Source organism: Manis javanica, chromosome 7 (genome assembly GCF_040802235.1).
Source record: "Manis javanica isolate MJ-LG chromosome 7, MJ_LKY, whole genome shotgun sequence".
NCBI classification, from domain to species: domain Eukaryota; kingdom Metazoa; phylum Chordata; class Mammalia; order Pholidota; family Manidae; genus Manis; species Manis javanica.
Window position 1 is genome coordinate 53,968,558 of NC_133162.1, and position 20,112 is coordinate 53,988,669.

The 20,112-nt window shown below is 33.6% G+C and overlaps 1 protein-coding gene across 8 annotated transcripts in view; it reads right to left on the minus strand.

Moving 5' to 3' along the window:
* CABCOCO1 (ciliary associated calcium binding coiled-coil 1) overlaps positions 1-20,112 on the minus strand; it is a 128,372-nt gene that overhangs the window by 86,543 nt on the left and 21,717 nt on the right. For all 8 annotated transcript variants that reach the window (XR_005057163.2, XM_073240996.1, XM_073241002.1 and 5 more), the window contains exons 3-4: positions 18,593-18,762; positions 163-307 (exon numbers count right to left, since the gene is read on the minus strand). Coding sequence is in view for 7 of the 8 variants with exons in the window: in XM_073240996.1 (XP_073097097.1) it covers positions 163-307; positions 18,593-18,762 (315 nt within the window). In the remaining variant the exon portion in view is untranslated. The remainder of the gene's footprint in view (positions 1-162; positions 308-18,592; positions 18,763-20,112) is intronic.

Consider the following 20,112-nt stretch of genomic DNA (forward strand, 5'->3'; position numbering starts at 1 on the left):
TCAGATGGAAATTTGAATATTGCCTAATTGTTGGTTAGGTTAATCACTGCATAAATTCTGCAAATGTCTAACTTCACTATAAATTGAATTCATTTCTATTTAGTATATGTTTTCTAGAAGATAGAAAATGAAAAATAAATGCTACTGAAAACAAATCCATACCTGATTTTTAAGTAATCGATGATAGCATTGGCTTGTTTTACATTAAAGACACTCCATTCCTCATTTTTTGGTGAATGGGATGGTCCTATTTCAGCCATAACTTCTCCAATCCATTTTATGCTGTCTTCTAAGGACATATGCAGTGCTGAAATAAAATCCAGAGAAGTCTTAAGCATTATTTTGATAGGTGTTTTGGGCCTAAAATAATCCAAGATGTCCTTAATGTGCAAAAATTTATGTTTTCAGTATTTATAAAGATAAATGGTAAAACTATTATAGTTTCTTAATGATATATTAATAATTACATTTTGTGTAAAAGAATAGCAGCTGACACAACGAACAACTGTGAATTACTATAAGATTATACAGTTGTCTAAAGAGTTTGTCCCATTTTAAAATGAAAAAAAACTAAAGATTACTTTTAAATGGAAAATAATTTTTAAAAAATGCTCTTAGGATAAAAGCATAATGGAATAAGACAAAAGTTGGTTTGATTAGCTGGTGAGGAAGGCTTACATGGTAGATGCCGTTACTGTAGACAGGAGAGCTGAACTCAGAGCTGAAAATATAAATGAACAGATACTTGGCTTTAGCTGATTGTTACTATGTGGGAATTTGGGCTTGAGGACTTTCAGTAAATGCCAGAAATATGGATTTTTAAGTAAAACATCAGGGTATTTTTTTTTCCAAGCTACAGATTTTAACTTATGTAAGCTGTTTCTCAAATGTATGCCTGGTGGTTGGTGGTGAGAGAGCTAGGTGAGTGCAGAAAGAGAGACACAGACACCATTTTGCCCATTTTGCAATTGCCAAAAATAAACAAGGCAATGATTGCAGTTTATTCTCCTGTGGCTAAAAACAATAAACAACAAAGCAAAACTACCCTCTGTAGCTCAATGTGAATCCCACACTCCCAATCCCAACCCAAGCTCTCTCTCTTAGGAAACCATGAGTAAACTTTCCACTTCTTGCAAATGGAGTATATTTTAGGAGGAGGTAGGAGAGGAATTTACGAGGTAGCAGAGGTGTTACGGGAACATAGACTGATTGTTAGACCAAGCCACTTCTGGGTTATACACCTATTCTTTCTCCCTAAGACACAAGTGTTATGCCCCCAAATTACTAATAAAAAGACAGTAATTTAAAATTTTAGGAAGACATTATAAACAATAACTTGTTGTTTGTTTATTCCAGAGTCTTTTTTACTTGTAGGAATTAGGAACAAAAGACTAACAATTAAAATCTGGTTTGATGAATGGCAATTGGTTCATTTCTCAAAGCCTCCCTCTAGGCAGTCTTTTATGTATGTCAGATACACATATTATTGTATAACTAGGCTTTCCCATATCATTCTAAGTGGAGCTCAAATATTATTGTACATTTCTTTCTCCATGATAAAATTCTTTTGGAAATAGTGGGACTACTTCAGAAATGAAAAATCTGTTGGATAAAAGCAATTCAGAAAGGAATGGATTAAAATCTGAGTAATTTTACTAATAAAATGCTATTAATTAAAGATGCAGAGAAAAAAGAAATTCTGAGATAATAATTCTAGAAGTAATTATACTTACCAAGCACAAAAATACATTTATATGACTACTTCCTTATGTTGAACTATGACTCTTTAAAGTTGTTTTTCTGTCTAATGCATTCCTATAGATAATAGCCTTAAAAATTAGGAAAGTTATGTCCCTTAGATATAACAGAAATATTTGCTCTTTTGAAAATCACATTTAGTGATGTGATTAAAGTATGAAACACAAAGCCATTTAGATAGTAAGGGCTGTTAGAAATAAAGTTTATCTTTTAAAAAATCAGTGTATTTAAAGAACACACTAGACAAGATTAGTTGGAAGACTTAAGATGGTACCTCAGAATTGCCACTTTCTGCTAGGTGATCTGAATTTCATTTTCTTTACCTATAAATGAGACTAATACCAACTTTCAAAATTATATTGCTGTTGTGAGGATCAAATAAGAAATGCATGTGAAACCTGGTAAACTGAAAAGATACATATACCAGTTTATTGCATGTATATAATACTTCCTAGAATTCAGCCCAAACCCAGCACACTGGATGTAGCAGTCAGGAGGGTAAGCTCTCACTTGCTGGGGTTGACTCTTGTGACCTTAAGGAGTTATTTAACCACTTTGAGTCTTATTTATTTTTCTCATTTTTATAATGAGGATAATAATAGAGCTATCTCATATGGTTGTATGTGAATTAAATGAGACAGCATTTGGAAAGCAAAGGCACTGTGACCTGCATGAGTTAATCCTACATACATGTTACCTATTTTTCTCATTCCTATTTGAAGGGAAATAATCAGCTTCATAGACCTGAAAAGTATTCCATGGTTAGTTCCTAATCTTTGTATTATATACAGGTGAATCAATCTAGGTCCATGGACCTGGTTGGAGCCCAAATATCTAGTTTAGCTAATACTCTACAGCTTGTCTCTGGTCAGACCCTGGAAAAACTCGACCCCAAAATGCACACTCATATGATAACTATACAAGTCTTTTGTTCCACAGTCTTACGGTTTGATCTAATTTGATTCCTAGTGGGTTGTTTGAAGAATGCCTTGTAGATAATGAAGCACAAGTTTGAGACAAGAAACAGATTAGAAACTGAGTCAGGATGAAATGCAGTTCCCACACTAAAATTTTATTAATGGTCAACCACACTATAGCTACAGCCCAGAAAATGCTCTTCAGTACTTTTTGTGTCACGATGTTGCCGAATGGGAGTGCTCACTGTGAACTCCAGACTCTGCCACCTCTTAGTTTAAGTATAAACATACCTTCCCTGCACAATCAGTAAAGATTACATTTTTCCCTGATTACTATAACCTTGTTGGGTTTAAAGTTTGAAGGGATATTTTTTTCCTGCCACAAGAAAAAACTAGGTATCCTGCTTTTTTTTCCTGGCCAGGTTTTATATGTGTACTTTCACTCTTTCAGAGCTTATGAGTAGTTGGATGGATCCTGCTCAAGTTTTAAAAATTCACTTTTGAACTGATAACAATATAAGGTTTCAAGTAAAAGAAATATTGTTGAATCAGTTGTATGTTTTGGAAATAATTTAAAATGGAATTATCTTGTCATATTTGGAATGTGAGATTCATGAAAAATTTCTACTTTCCTTTATTCTGTTTCTTGTTTGTAAATACTTAGCTCAGAGGTTCTATAGCTTAGGACTGTTCGTGTCATATATTCCTGTTTTACAATTTAATTTTTGCATAGGTGATATGTTCACATAGGTCAAAAACCATATGTGAAGATATATAAAGAAAAGACTTCCTCCAATTCCTGCTGCCTGCATGCCCAGTTTCCACATCTCTCCCTACAGAAAATTTTTCAGTTTTACTGAGAAGTAATTAACACATCACTGTGTAAGTTTAGTTTTCAGCATAACAGCTTGATATACATATATTTTGAAATGATTACCACAATAGATTCAGCTAACATCCATCTTCTTATGTAGTTACAATAAAAAGAAAGAAAAAATAAAGGAAAAAATTTTTCTTGTGATGGGAACTCAGGATTCACTCTCTTAACAACTTTCCTATATACAACAGTGTTAGTTATAGTCATTATGTTATATATTATATCCCTAGTGCTTATGTATTTTATAACTGGAATTTTGTAAATTTTGACTAGCTTCCTCCAATTCCCCTCCCCAACCTTTCACCTTGGTAACCAATGGCTGATCTCTTTTTCTATGAGTTTGTTTTTTTTAATTACACATATAAATGAGATCATATAGTATTTGTCTTTATCTGATTTATTTCATGTAGCATAATGCCTTCAAGTTCTGTCTATCTTTTTGCAAATGGTAGGATTTCCTTTTATATGGCTACTTAATATTTCAACATGCTATAGATACATATATCTCACAACTTCTTTATTCATCTATTGATGGACACATGTTGTTTCCATTGTCTTGGCTATTGTAAATAATGCTGCTATAAACATGGGGGTGCAGATATCTTTTTGAGTTAGTTTTCATTTCCTTTGGGTATATTTCCAGAAGTGGAATTGCTGGGTCATATGATAGTTCTATTTTTAATGTTTTAAGGATCTTCCATAGTGTGTTCCATAGTGGCTGCACAAATTTACAAGCCCACCAAGTGTACACAAGTATTCTTTTTTCTCCATATCCATGACAGCATTTGTTATTTTTTGTTTTTTTGGTGATGGTCACTCTAATAGGCATGAGGTAATTATTTCATTGCAGCTTTAATTTGTATTTCACTAATGGGTAGTAATGTTGAGCATCTTTTCATGTACCTGTTGGCTTTTCATGTATTTTCTTTGGAGAAATGTGTATTCAGGTCTTCTGCTAATTTTAAATTGGATTATTTTATTTTTTGCTGATGGATTTGTATGAGTACCTACAGAAAATTTTGATTATAGTTTTTTCTGTATTTGCCATTCTTTTTTCTCCATATCCATGACAGCATTTGTTATTTCTTGTTTTTTTGGTGATGGTCACTCTAATAGGCATGAGGTAATTATTTCATTGCAGCTTTAATTTGTATTTCACTAATGGGTAGATTTCTTTTCACATGTAATAAATACACATATAAAGTCTCATTTTTGTCTCTTTTATAAACACAAGCACACAATTCTACACCTTGCTTTAGTTAATAAAAATATAAAGTTTCCCATACAATACTTAGACAGCTTCCCCACATTTTCCTTTTTATAGTTTCATAGTATTCCATTTTGGGTATAGCCTAATACCTACTGATAAAATTGTAATTTCAGAGTAATTTTGGATTTACAGGAAACTTGCAATATCATCACAGAATTCGCATACACTCCATTCAGTTTTCCCTATTGTTAACATTGTTATGGTGCATTTGGCACAACTAATAAATAAATATCAATACTTTATTGTCATCTAAGTTCATACTTTATTTAGATTTCTTTAGTTTGTATTGAAGTCTTTTTTCTATCTCAGCATCCCATCCAGGATACTACATTACATTTAGTTGTCATGTCTCCTTGGACTGTACAGTTTCTCAGACTTTCCTTGTTTTTGATGGCACTGACAGTTTTGAGAAGTACAAATCAGATATTTTGTAGTATGTCCTTAAATTTGGGTTTGTCTGATATATTTGTCATGATTGGGCATGGGTTAAGAGTTTCATGGAGGAAGACCACAGTGCCATTCTCATCATATTATATCAAGGCTATACACTATTTAATATGGCTCATCACTAATGATGTTGACTTTTATCACCTGGCTGAGGTAGTATTTCCAGGATTCTTTAGTATAAAGTAACTGTTTTTTCCATTTCCATATCATATTCTTTGGAAGGAAGTCATTGTGAAGCTCACACTTAGGAGATGGAGAGGTGTGCTTCAACTTTTCTATTTTGTGCTTTGCCTTCTTGAGGGTGGAGTAGCTACATAAATTCTTGGGAATTCTGTTTGAGAGATTTGTCTATTTTACTCACATTATTTATTCAATCAGTAATTTGTATGAGTATGGATTTACGGGTGTTAATTTTTTATACTTTGAAATGTAATTCAATACTATGTTCAAATGTTCTAACTTTGGACATTCGGGACTTTTTCAGTTGGGTTCTCTGTTCCTTTGACATACCTTCATCATTCTGATTTTTAACATTTTTTTGGTCACTACATTGCCCGAGGCTCATCTTTTATATTTACTGCCCCTGGTCTACAACCAGCCATTTCTCTGAAGAGCCCTGGTTCCTTTTACTGGGAATGAACTTATAATTCAAGACCTTGGGCACATTGCCAATGGGATGTCATTGCTTCTAAGCCCTCTCTGTAGACAGAGCTAAGAAGTTTATGCGTATATTCTTACTAAACATCTGCATCTATATTAAGTTAAATATTAGTTCCCAGTGTATCTCCAATCTTTTGCTTTTACAAACATTACTACAACAAATGACTGTACATGTATACCAGGTTACATGTGTGTGAGTGGGTACACAGGATAAATTCCCAAAAGTGCAATTGCTGAGTCAAAGGGACAATATATTTGTAAATTTGATCGCTGTTAATCTTCACTAAATGGGGAAATTTTAATTGTATACTCCCATTAGCAATTTGGATAGTTTCTCTTTGACAGCTGAGAATGCTCCCAAAATTGTACAGTTTTGTCAGTCAATCTGATATATACAAATAAAATTTCTCTGTGGTTTTAATTAGCATCTTAAAATTACCTTTAAGGCTGAACTTTTCCTTTAAGAATCATTTGTATTTATTTAGTCATATCTTTAACATATTCTTCTACTGCATTATTGGTCTTTTTCTTCTAACTTCTGCATGCTTTTTCATATTACAGAATTTAATTGTTTGCTGGTATCTGAGATGCAATAATTTTCCTAGTTTCTTTCTTGTTTTTTCTTTTGGTTTCTTTGCAGACTTTTGACTTTTATATATCAAGTGCAACTAACTTTGTCTTTATAGCTTCAGAATTTTGAGACAAAATTATAAAGAACTGCCCCCTCCAAGGTTGTGAGGAAATTAATGAATTTTTTCCTCTAACATCTTTATAGTTACACTTATTTTCTATTTAACTATTTGATCCATTTGGAATGTATTCTGGTTATGGACAGAGAAGTTTGGAACTAATTTTATTTTTCTAAATGGATATCCAGTTGTTCCAAGAAGATATATTGAATAGTACCTCTTTTTATCACAGATTTGAAATACCATTTTATCAAATACTGAATTTCAATGCCTGGGTCTATTTCTAATAGGTCTTAATTTCAATGCCTGGGTCTGTTATGGATACAAGTCCTTTCTGTTCTGTTCTTTTAGTCTGTCTGCATAGTCATTCACCACTATGTTAAAATATTTGAGATTTTGTAACATTACTTATACTAGTAACAACAAAATAGCTTTTTAAATTTTTTAAAGACAGTTTCCTGGTTATATGTGCCTGCTTATTTTCCATATTTTTGTTAGAATCATCTTGCCAAAAAGTCTAATCCAAGGCAAAAACATCAACAACAAAAAAATGGTATTTTTATTGGAATATTAATATTATATATTAACTTGATGTTGAACCTTTCAAAAATGTTGTTTTCCAAATGTTAAAACTTCCTTTGTGACCTTTAAAAGTGCTTTTAAGTTTTCTTCATACAGGACTTGCATGTTTTTTTTAAGTTTATTCCTAGGTAGTTTCTCTTTCTTGTTAAAGAAAGAGAAAAAAAGTCTATTTTTTCTTTCATTAAATCCTTTATCTTTGTTTTTATTCATAAACATTTTTTAAGATATCATTCAGTGAAATTGACTTTTCATTTTGGTGTATAGTTCTATGAATTAAAACATTAGTATAGATCATATAACTAACACCACAACAGTCAGGACACACAACAGTTATATCACCTCAAAAAATTCTCTTGCTATCCGTTCATGTCTTCTCCTAACCCTAACCTTTGGCAACTACTGATTTGTACTAGAATTGTATCTTTTAGAGAATGTCCTATAAATGTAAAAATACAGTATATAATCTTTTGAGTCTGACTTTTTAAACTCAGCATGATGCTATTGAGATTCATCCAAATTGTGTGTATCATGGTTCGTTTTTATTGCTGAATAGTATTCCATTGTATGTTCACTGTATGGACATACTATAGTTTGTTTAGCTGTTGACAGATATTTGGGCCATTTTCAATTTGGGGCACTTATGAGTAGAGCTTCTACCAAACGTTTTTCTTTCTTTAAAGTAATGACTAGGAGTAAGATTGATGGGTCATATAATTTAATTAAGAAATGGCCAAGCATTTTCTGGAGTGGCTCTGCCATTTTGCATTTATATAAGCAAAGCATCAAAGTTCTAGTTGCTCTGTATCCTTGTTAGCATTTGGTATTGTCAGTATTTTTTATGTTAGCTATTATAATAGTGTGCAGTATCATAGTAGTTTTAATTTACCTAATGGTTAATAATGTTGAACATCTTTTCATTTTTTTATTTTCCATCCTTATATTGTCTTTGCTGAAGAATTCTGTTCAAATTCGTTGCCTTTTTTTTAAAGATACACTTCATTTTGGAATAGATTTATATTTATAGAAAAATTACAATAGTACTGAGAAGTCTTGGATACACCCCCACAGTTTCTCTTATTTTTAACATATTACATTATTATGGCACATTTATTACAAATAATAAACCAATATTTATACATTATAATTAAAGTTCGTATTTCATTAATTTCCTTAATATTTACTTAATGTCTTTTTTATGTTCCAGGATCCCATCCAGGATGCCATACTATATTTAGTAGTCATGTTTCCTGAGGTTCCCCTACACTGATAGCTTCTCAGACTTTTCTTGTTTTTAGTAACCTTGTCAGTTTGAGGAATACTGGTAAGATATTTATACACTGTACCTCAGTTTGTATTTGCCTACTATTTTCCTCATGGTTAGACAGGAGTTATAGGTTTTGGTGATTTTGCCAATTTTTAATAGGATTGTTTTCTTGTTAACTTTTGAGAGTTCTTTATATATTATGGATACAAGTCCTTTGTCAGCTATGTGATTTGAAAACACTTTTTGTCCCTGCTTTTAGCTTTTCATTCTTTTAACAGTTACTTTCATGGAACAAGGTTTTTAAATTAATGAAGTCCAAATTATCAATTTTTTTTATGGGTCATGTTATGGGGGTCTTGTCTAAGAACTAATATAACCCCAGTCAGGATGATTTTTCCTATTTTCTTCTTTAAGATCTATGGATTTACACTTAAAACTTATATCTATGATACAATTAAAGCTAACTGTATCAAGAGAGAGGTTGAAGTTTAGGTGTATGTTTTTAAAATATAGATGAGCATTTGTTCCAACATTTGTTGAAAAGGCTATGCTATTCCATTGAATTGCTTTTTGCATATTTATCTAAAGAAAATCAGATGACCCCTTTTGTGTGAGTATATTTCTGAATTCTGTCTTCTATCCTATTGATATATATGTTTATCTCCTAATTATGCACTGGCTTTATTACCAAACTTTATAGGAAGTCTTAAAATTGGAAGGTATGATTTATGCAGCTTTATTCCTATTTTAAAAAATTTTAAACTATACTAGGTCCTTAGACACTCCATATAAATTTTAAGGTGAGGTTGGCTATGTGTAGAAAAAAATCTCAATGTGAATTAGATTTATATTGTTTAAATCTACACATCTTTACCATGTGGAAAATTCTAATCCAATAATACATCATGTTTTTCCATTTTTTAGATTTTCTTTTACCTCTTGTATCACTTTGTAGTTTTTAACATATAAACCTTATAATTTTTCATTAAATATTTACTTAAGTATTCCTTTCCTTTATTTTTTTTCCCACTGTGTGTGTGTGTGTGTGTGTGTGTGTGTGTGTGTGTATTTTTAACTTTGTTCTGAATTTATGATTTGAAAAAAGTCTGGAGATAAATACACAATGGAGCATTACTTACATGCTGTAAACAAATGAAGACATTGAGCTAATTATAGATATGACATCCCTCAGGAAAAGCAATCTACCACAGCACTGGGTCCCAGGCCATCTCTTTAATATATTCCATATATTTAACTTTGCAGATGTTCATACGAGTGACTTAGAGATGCAGGGAAAGACTCTAGTTACTTAAAGTTACCCATAAGAGAGACCCTTGGGCTTTGACATTTTTTCACATATTCTTACAAAATCAGTTCTCTAAGTAGTTTTTGCTTACATCATGATTTGTCACAGAATAAGAAAGTAAAATTCTTGATTTTTTCAATGCTTATAAGTATTTTAACATTTTTAAATGTCTACATTATTTAAAAATTATGTTTTTGAAAATAGTTGATAAAAACTGGAAGGTTGGGAAGACCTTAATGTGCTCCATGGAATTTGCATTGCCTCTACTTACAGCTCATCAGGTCTTTAGCTTCTCTGTCTCACCTTTTACTCTTTGTCCAGTGTAATAAAAGGAAGCGTTAAATGCATTTCTTACCAAGGATTATTTTAGGCATGGTTCTCAGGCCCATAGGAGATACACACACACACACACACACACACACACACACACACACACACACACACACACACACATACAAACATCATGTTTACTTTTAGTAATCTTAAGGGACAATTTAATTCAGGTCTTATAGTTGCCATTTGTCTATAATGTAAGACCACCTATTATCAGTATGATGTGCTGTCATGATGCAATTAATGTCTTTTATGCATTCAACTGTATACAATTGTGTGATGGTATTGGTTCTAGAAGTATTTCAAGACACATTTTTGCACCTGAATATGAAAGCCATCCTAGTATAATAGCATATTTTGAATTAGAAGTGTTTTTACTACTTTTCCCAATTAAGAGTACTTTGAAGGTTATGTGTGTATGTGTTCTGAGAAAAGAGTTTATGCATGAATCTGAGTTCAGGGCACATTAAAAATATAACTGCCTTAGGGCATTTTACCTTAAATATATTTCATTTTCTACATATGCCATAATCTCAACAACTTCTTCTTGTGGTGCATTTAAGTAGTAGCATTCTTTGAAATTTCAACTGAGTAAAATTTTTTTAATGCTTAAGTACTTATGATTGAGATTAGAGGTTACTTAAAAAATGTTTCCCATAAGGACTTTAAATTCATGACATGACAATTTAAGAAGGTATTGTCAAGTAGTGACTCTATAGAATCTTACTATACTGATGGACAGCAACTGCAATGGGGCATGTAGGGGAGACCCGACAACAGGGAGGATGTAGCAACCACAATGCTGTCCATGTGAAACCCATACAAGAATTATACATAAACCAATAAAAAAAACAATGTGTTATCAAATAATATTTTTATTATTGTGGACTCTTTTACTTAAGCTATTAAGAGTGAGGGAGAGTTAATAAGTGAACTCTGACTGATTTGTGTCACCCTCTGCTTTCCTTTCCCAGTATAAGATATATCTGATTTTTTAGTAGTTTGATCTTATAGTACATGGTATCTTGTGGTATTTGGGATATTTAAATAATTTAAATTGCTAAAAAATAAACTGTATCAAGTGGTATTTTATGAATGCAAGCAAAAATATTGTGTAACAAATAACCCCAGGATGTTAGTAGCATACAACAGTTAAGAATTTATTTATTCTTATACTCATGGGTCAGCTGGGGAGTCTGCTTTAGGCTTGCATCAGTAAGACAGCCAGGAGAGCTCTGCTGCATATATTTATTTATTTTTTTATTAAGATATTATTGATATACATTCTTATGAAGGTTTCACATGAAAAACCAATGTGGTCACTACATTCACCCATGTCACCACATACCCCCACCACCCCACCACAGACACTGCCCATCAGTGCAGTAAGAAGATGCCAGAGTCACTATTTACCTTCTCTGTGCTACACTGTCTTCCCCATGATCCCCCCCACACCATGTGTGCTAATCATAATACCCCACAATCTCCTTCTTGCTTCCTACCCACCCGCCCTTCCCCACCTCTCCCCTTTGGTAACCCCTAGTCCCTTCTTGGAGACTGTGAGTCTACTGCAATTTTGTTCCTTCAGTTTTGCTTCGTTGTTATACTCCACTAATGAGGGAAATCACTTGGCATTTGTCTTTCTCCACCTGGCTTATTTAACTGAGCATAATATCCTCCAACTCCATCCATGCTGTTGCGAATTGTAGGATTTGTTTCTTATGGCTGAATAGCATTCCATTGTGTCTATGTACCACTTCTTTATCCATTCATCTACTGAAGGACATTTAGGTTGCTTCCATATCTTAGCTTTGTAAATAGTGCTGCCATAAACACAGAGGTGCATATGTCTTTTTGAATCTAGGATTCTGCATTTTTAAGGTGAATACTTAGGAGTGGATTTCCTAGGTCAAATGACATTTCTATTTTTTGGTTTTTGAGGAACCTCCATACTGCTTTCCACAATGGTTGAACTAGTTTACATTCCCACCAGCAGTGTAGGAGGGTTCCCCTTTCTCCACATCCTCCCCAGCATTTGTTGTTCCTAGTCTTTTAGATACTGGCCATCCTAACTGGTGTGAGGTTTTTATTTGCATTTCCCTGATGATTAGCAGTGTGGAGCATCTTTTCATGTGTCTGTTGGCCATCTGAATTTCTTCTTTGGAGAACTGTTTATATCCTCTGCCCATTTTCTAATCAGGTTATTTGCTTTTTGGGTGTTGAGGTGTCTAAGTTCTTTATATATTTTGGATGTTAACCCCTTGTCAGATATGTCATTTACAAATATATTCTCCTATGCCATAGGATGCCTTTTTGATCTGTTGATGGTGTCCTTTGCTGTACAGAAGTTTTTTGTTTGGTGTAGTCCCATGTGTTCATTTTTGGTTTTATTTCCCTTGCTCAAGGAGATGCATTAAAAAAAAAGTTGCTCATGTTTATATTCAGGAGATTTTTGCCTATCTTATCTTCTAAGAATTTTATGGTTTCATGACTTACATTCAGGTCTTTGATGCATTTCGAGTTTACTTTTGTGTATGGGGATAGACAACAATCAACTTTCATTCTCTTGCATGAGGTTGTCCAGTTTTGCCAACATCAGTTGTTGAAGAGGCTGTCATTTCCCCATTGTATATCCATGGCTCCTTTTTCATATATTAATTGAGCATATATGCTTGGGTTTATATTTGGGCTCTCTAGTCTGTTCCATTGGTCAGTGGGACTGTTCTTGTGCCAGTACCAAATTGTCTTGATTACTGTGGCTTTGTAGTAGAGCTGGAAGTCAGGGAGTGTAATTCCCCCACTTTATTCTTCCTTCTCAGGATTGCTTTGGCTATTCGGGGTCTTTTGTGGTTCCATGTGAATTTTAGAACTATTTACTTTAGTTTGTTGAAGAATGCTGTTTGTATTTTGAAAGGGATTGCATTGAATCTGTAGATTGCTTTAGGCAGGATGGCCATTTTGACAATATTAATTCTTCCTATCCATGAGCATGGGATGTCTTTCCATTTATTGGTATCTTATTTAATTTTTCTCATAAGTGTCTTGTAGTTTTCAGGGTATACATCCTTCACTTCCTTCCTTAGGTTTATTCCCAGGTATTTTAATATTTTTGATGCAATTGTGAATGGAATTGTTTTCCTGATTTCTCTTTCTGCTAGTTCATTGTTAGTGTATAGGAATGCTGCAGATTTCTGTGTATTAATTTTGTATCTTGCTACTTTGCTGAATTCAGATACTAGATTTAGTAGTTTTAGGAGTGGATTCTTTAGGGTTTTTTATGTACAATATCATGTCGTCTGCAAACAGTGACAGTTTAACTTCTTCTTTACCAATCTGGATGCACTTTATTTCTTTGTGTGGTCTGACTGCCATGGTGAAGACCTCCAGAACTATGTTGAATAAAAGTGGGGAGACTGGGCATCTTTGTTTTGTTCCTGATTTTAAAAGAATAGCTTCAGCTTCTCACTATTAAGTATCATGCTGACTTTGGGTTTGTCATATATGGCCTTTATTATGTTGAGGTACTTTTCTTCTATACACATTTTGAGAGTTTTTATCATGAATGGATGTTGAATTTTGTTGAATGCTTTTTCAGCATCTATGGAGATGTTCATGTGATTTCTGTCCTTTTTGTTGATGTGGTGGATGATGTTGATGGATTTCAAATATTATACCATCTTTCCACCCATGGGATGAATTCTACTTGATCATGATGGCTGATTTTTTTGATGTATTTTTTAATTCGGTTTGCTAATATTTTGTTATTTTTGCATCTATGTTCATCAGGAATATTGGTCTGTAATTTTCTTTTTTTGTGGTGTATTTGCCTGGTTTTGGTATGAGTGATGCTGGCCTCATAGAATGAGTTTGGAAATATTCCCTCCTGTTCCAATTTTTGGAAAAATTTAAGGGTATTAGGTTTTCACTAAATGTTTGATAAAATTCAGTGGTGAAGCCATCTGGTCCAGGAGTTTTGTTCTAAGGTAGTTTTTTAAACCAATTTAATTTCATTGCTAGTAACTGGTTTGTTCAAATTTTCTGTTTCTTCTTTGGTCAGCTTTGGAAGATTGTATTTTTCTCAAAAGTCCATTTCTTCTAGGTTATCCAGTTTGTTAGCATATAGTTTTTCATAGTATTCTCTGATAATTCTTTGTTTTTCTGTGGTGACCATAGTGATTTTTCCTTTCTCATTTCTGATTCTGTTTATGTGTGCAGACTCATTTTTACTTAATATATCTGGCTAGGGTTTTATCTAGTTTGTGTTTTTTCTCAAAGAACCAGCTCCTGCTTTCATTGATTCTTTCTATTGTTTTATTTTTCTCAATTTTATTTATTTCTGCTCTAATATTTATTATATCCCTCCTTCTACTGACTTTGGGCCTCATTTGTTCTTGTATTTCTAGTTTCATTAATTGTAAGTATAGACTGTTCATATGGAATCGTTCTTCTTCCCTGAGGTAGGGCTGTATTGCAATATACTTCCCTTTTAGCATGGCCTTTGCTGTGTCCCACAGATTTTGTGGTGTTGAATTATTGTTGTCATTTGGCTCCATATATTGCTTGATCTCTGTTTTTATTTGGTCATTGATCCAATGACTATTTAGGAGCATGTTGTTAAGCCTCCATGTGTTTCTGGGCTTTTCTGTTTTCTTTGGGTAATTTATTTCTAGTTTCATACCTTTGTGGTCTGAGAAGCTGGTTGGTATAATTTCAATGTTTTTAATTTACTGAGGCTTTTTTTGTGGCTTAATATATGATCTAGTCTAGAAAATGTTCCGTGTGCACTTGAGAAGAATAGGTATCCTGTTGTTTTTGAGTGGAGTGTTCTGTAGATGTCTTTTAGGTTCAACTGTTCTAATGTGTTGTTCAGTGCCTTTGTCTCCTTACTCATTTTCTGTTGGTTTATCTGTCCTTTGGAGTGAGTGGTGTGTTGAAGTCTCCTAAAATGTATGCCTTATTTTCCCCTTTAATTCTGTTAGTATTTGTTTCACATATGCAGGTCTTCCTGCATTGGGTGCATAGATATTTATAATGGTTATATCCTCTTGTTGGACTGACCCCTTTATCATTATTTAGTGTCCTTCTTTGTCTCTTTTTACTTTCTTTGTTTTGAAGTCTATTTTTTCTTATACAAGTACTGCAACACCTGTTTTCTTCTCCCTATTAGTTGCATGAAATATCTTTTTCCATCCCTTCACTTTTAGTATGTGTATATTTTTGGGTTTGAAGTGATTCTCTTGTAGGCAGCATATAGACAGGTCTTGTTTTTTTTATCCATTCATTAACTCTGTCTTTTGTTTGGTGTATTCAAACCATTTACATTTAGGGTGATAATCCATAAGTATGTACTTATTGCCATTGCAGGCTTTAGATTCATGGTGACCAAAGGTTCAAGTGTAACTTCCTTACTATCTAAATGTCTAACTTAACTCACTTAGTATGCTATTACAAACACAATCTAAAGTTTCTTTTTTTTTTCTCTTACTTTACTTTTTCTTCCTCCTTGATTCTTTATATATTAGGTATATATTCTGTATTCTCTTTATCCCTTAACAGACTTTGTGGGTAGTTCATTTGATTTTGCATCTGCTTTGTAATTAATTGTTCTGTTTTATTTACTATGGTTTAATTACTTCTGGTGGCAGCTATTTAGTCTTAGCAACACTGCTATCTATAGCAGTCCCTCCAAAATACACTGTAGAGATGGTTTTAGGGAGATTAATTCCCTCACCTTTTGCTTACCTAGAAATTAACTCCTCCTTCAAATTTAAATGATAATTTTGCCAGGTTGAGTATTCTTGGCTCGAGGCCTTATGTTTCATTGCATTAAATATATCATGCCACTCCTTTCTGGCTTGTAAGATTTATGTTGAGAAGTCTGATGATAGTCTGATGGGTTTTTCTTTGTACGTGATCTTTTTTCTCTCTACCTGCTTTTAAAAGTCTGTCTTTACCTTTGATCTTTGCCATTTTAATTATTGTATGTCTTGCTGCTGTCTTCCTTGGGTCCCCATGTTGAGAGATCTGTGCACCTCCATGGCCTGAGAGACTATGTCCTTCCCCAGATTGGGGAAGTTTTCAGCTATTACTTCCCCAAAGACACTTTCTAGCCCTTTTTCTTTCTTTTCTTCTTCTGGTGTCCCTATAGTGCAAATATTGTTCCATTTGGATTGGTCACACAGTTCTCTCAATATTTTTTCATTCCTAGAGGTCATTTTTTCTCTCTCTGCCTCTGCTTCTTTATATTTGTGTTCTCTAATTTCTATTTCATTTATTATCTCCCCTACTACATCTAATCTGCTTTTAAATCCCTCATTGTATGTTTCATTTCAGATACTGCATTCCTTAATGAATGAATCTCAGTCCTGAATTCTATCCTGAGTTCATGAATATTTTTTTGTACCTCCATGAGCACGTTTATGATTTTTGTTATGAAATCTCTTTCAGGAAGATTGATGAGTTCAGTTTCACTTGGCTCTTTTTCTGGTGTTTATAGGATTTCAGTTTGAACCAGGTTCCTTTGAGATTTCATATTTCTATGTGCCACCCTCTAGTGCCCAGAAGCTCTACTCTCTGGAGCTGCTTAGTCCATGGAGAGATTTCGGGGGTTTCAGTGGAGCATCACTGGTGCCTGGGGGGAGGAAAGAGCTGCTTCTTGTTTCCTAGCTGCTGTGCCTGTCTCCACTGCCAGAATTAGTGGACTGAGTGCACAGGTATAAGACTCTATGCTTTGAATTTGTAGCTGCCATGGCGGGGCTTCCCTTTTATTGGTTTGATGCCAGGGCAGGGACTGCCTGCTTGTGAGCCAGTGCAGGACAGGATAAAGGCACAGCAGGCTGCATATCATGATGAGGGGCCTCAGAGCTGTGTAGCCAGTCAGGGGGATGGAGTGCCTGAAGCTCCTGAAAATTCCCAACCTGCTGGGCAGAGTGCATTCAGACAATTTTGTCCACCTGTCCTTTCTCCTGAGCAGCAGGCTCTGTTACATCCTTGCCCATTTAATAGCCCACTCACTGTTAGGAAGTCTCTCAGACTGCCCACCCTTCTTTTGTCCCAGAGCAGCCGGATGTAGATCCCTGTTTCCACAAGTGGCTTGGAGTCTCTCCAAGTATTCTGCCTGTCTTAGCTTTCCAACCCACTAATCTCCAGAACACCATGAAATGTAAGGTTTGTGGCCCCAGGGCAGATCTCCAGGGCTGGGTGTTCAGCAGTCCTAGGCTTCCACCCTCTCCCTGCTCCATTTGTCTTTCTCCCGCCAGTGAGCTGGGGTGGGGGGAAGGGCTTGGGTTCTGCCAGATCATGGCTTTGGTATGTTACCCTGTTTCCTGAGGTCTATTCTTTTCTCCAGGTGTATGCATCTGGCGCAGTGTTCTTTCCTGTTGATCTTTTAGAATTAGTTGTATTATGTATATTTTCATATTATATGTGGTTTTGGGAGGAGGTCTCTGTCTCAACCTTTCATGCTGCCATCTTTAATCCCGAACCTATCAATTTTATTGATCTTTTTAAAGATCCAGGTTTTGAGTTCATTGATTTTCTTTATAAGTTTCCTGTTTTTGATTTCATTAATTTCTGTTCTATATTCTTTGTTTTCTGCTTGGCTTATGCTTTTTTTTAAAAAAAAAAACTGGATTCCTAAGGTTTAAACTTGGTTTATTACTTTTAGAGATGTTTCTTCTTTAATATAAGCATTTAATGATACAAATGGTTCCCTCTTATGATTGACTCGGCTGCACCACACAAAGTTTTCATGTGTTTTATTTTCATTTTCATTTACATAAAAATATTTTCTAATATCTGTTGAAACTTTCTTTTTGAGCCACTGACTATTTAGAATTCTGTTATTTAATATCCAAGTGTTTGGATATTTTCCTGATATTAATATTTATAATTTCTGCTAAATTCTATATGGTCATATTATCATATTTTCATGACTTCAATTTTTTTTAAATTTAAGGTTGTTGTATGACCCATGATATGGTCCACCTTGGTGAATGTTCCATGTGCACTTGAAAATAATGATTATTCTGCTATTTTGGGTAGGACTGTTCCGTAAATGTCAATTAGATGAGTAATGTCTATTTGATAGGTTTGTGTATTGACAAAGTACCTCATCTTGTTAATCATTCTGAGATATCCCTGTAATACTTACAGGTAAGGATTCAAACAATGATTCAATAATTCAAACAATGAGAAAATACCTAAATAAAGCTGAACTACTAGGTACTTTTTGAGATGGATGGCATTGATAAGATTTTTAAATGAAATTACCATATCTTTGGCAAATGAATTATTAAGAGAACGTTAGCATTGTTAAGTATTATTTGAAGTCTCAGCTTAGTGAAGATATGAACTATATGTTTTTTATACCCAAGAAAAAAATATAATTTTTACTGAAGGAACTAGAATTCAGAACTTTTGCTTAAGAACAGTAAGTTAGATGGTAGATTAATTTTAATTTCTTAAAAAAGGAAAAATAAGATACTTACTTCTAAGATTATGAAGTAACATATCTAGTAAAGTCATAAATTTTAAAGACTGAATAACAGAAAATTCCATTCCTTTCGCCCACAAAAATCCAGATACATAATAATCTAGTAGAATGGCTTCCTTTAAACACGTTTGAATATTTTTGAAATTCAAAAACTTTTCCAGTTTTCTGTAACAAAAAGAAACATCCAGATATTAAAATCAGATTAAATAATAAGAGTTTCTTTTGCAAGTCTTGAAAAATGTACATATTTTTCTTGAATGAAAGTTCTGTAATGCCCATAATCTAAAAATATCCTTGGTTATATCAAAATCCTAAATCCAAAATGACATTCAAAAAAGAAAGAGAAAGAATGAGCAAGCAAGAGAGTAAGCAATTTTGAGTGAACTCTTCTTGGTCTTCTTTCTCCACTTTCTCTTTATTTTTCTTCTAATGTTCCTCTCTCTCCTCTGTCTCCTTTCCTCCTTTCATATTTGAAGTATAGTAACTTCACTAGTTTTTCTCTGAAATTTAATGTTTTTTTTCTCATTTATACAATCAAGTTTATTTTACTTCTGAAAATGTTCTGGGACTATATTCTTAAATATTTGTTTTGCTTTCTTTTTTAAAGAATTCCAGTTTCATATATTTTATTCATTTTTTCTATAGCTATAATTTTCTCTTTAACCTTCAAATAATTTTTCAGGTCTATTTCCTTTTCGGTTTATATATATTTTCTAATTACTGTCCTCTATGTCCCTTAGTGTTTGCAACAGTGTTAATTCTTTCTTGGGCTGCTTATCAATTTCACCTCTGCAAGGTCTTTCCTTTTCTTTCTTTTATGTGTTTCATCATCTTTTCTTATTATGTCTTCCTTGAGTTTTTATATTTCTGTTTAATGCTCTTATTGGAATTGCTTCATAATTCTTTTTAATTCATGATTAAGATTTGACCATATTTTTTACCTGCTCATGGTACACTTTTCTGGTGTATTTTCTTAGCTTTTTCAGTTATTTTTCCCATTTTTCAACTATCTTTTTTTCTTGCATTGCCTTCGTATACCTTATCTTTGTTTAGTACTCAAACCTGGCCATGTTACAAGCTACTTTCCATATAAAGTAAGTTTCTGTCAAATATTCTAGTTTTTACTCATGTTTCAATTAGTGAGGGAAAAGAAAAAAAAGTATGGGTTCTCTGTACTATCACATAAACAATCTATTTCTTATAAATGAGGGAAGTATCTGCTCCAAGCTTGCACATTCAGCTCTTACTATTGCAAACTAGGGTTCTTGAAGTAGCACTTCAGGGTTTTCTCCTCACCTAGGAAGTGTATTTTTTAGCTCATTCTAAGATCTTCAACTATGTGTATTCTCATGTACTTTCTCCTGTACTTCTGGTTGATCTATAATGCTTCTAATAGTCTTCCTTCTATCTTGTGGTTTGGGCTTTCAGCATTCTTCTTGTTTGGACAAAGGTGGAATTGGTTATTTCCTTGTTGCTTACTTGTGACTTCTGGGAGACAGAGAGAAGGTGTGCAGT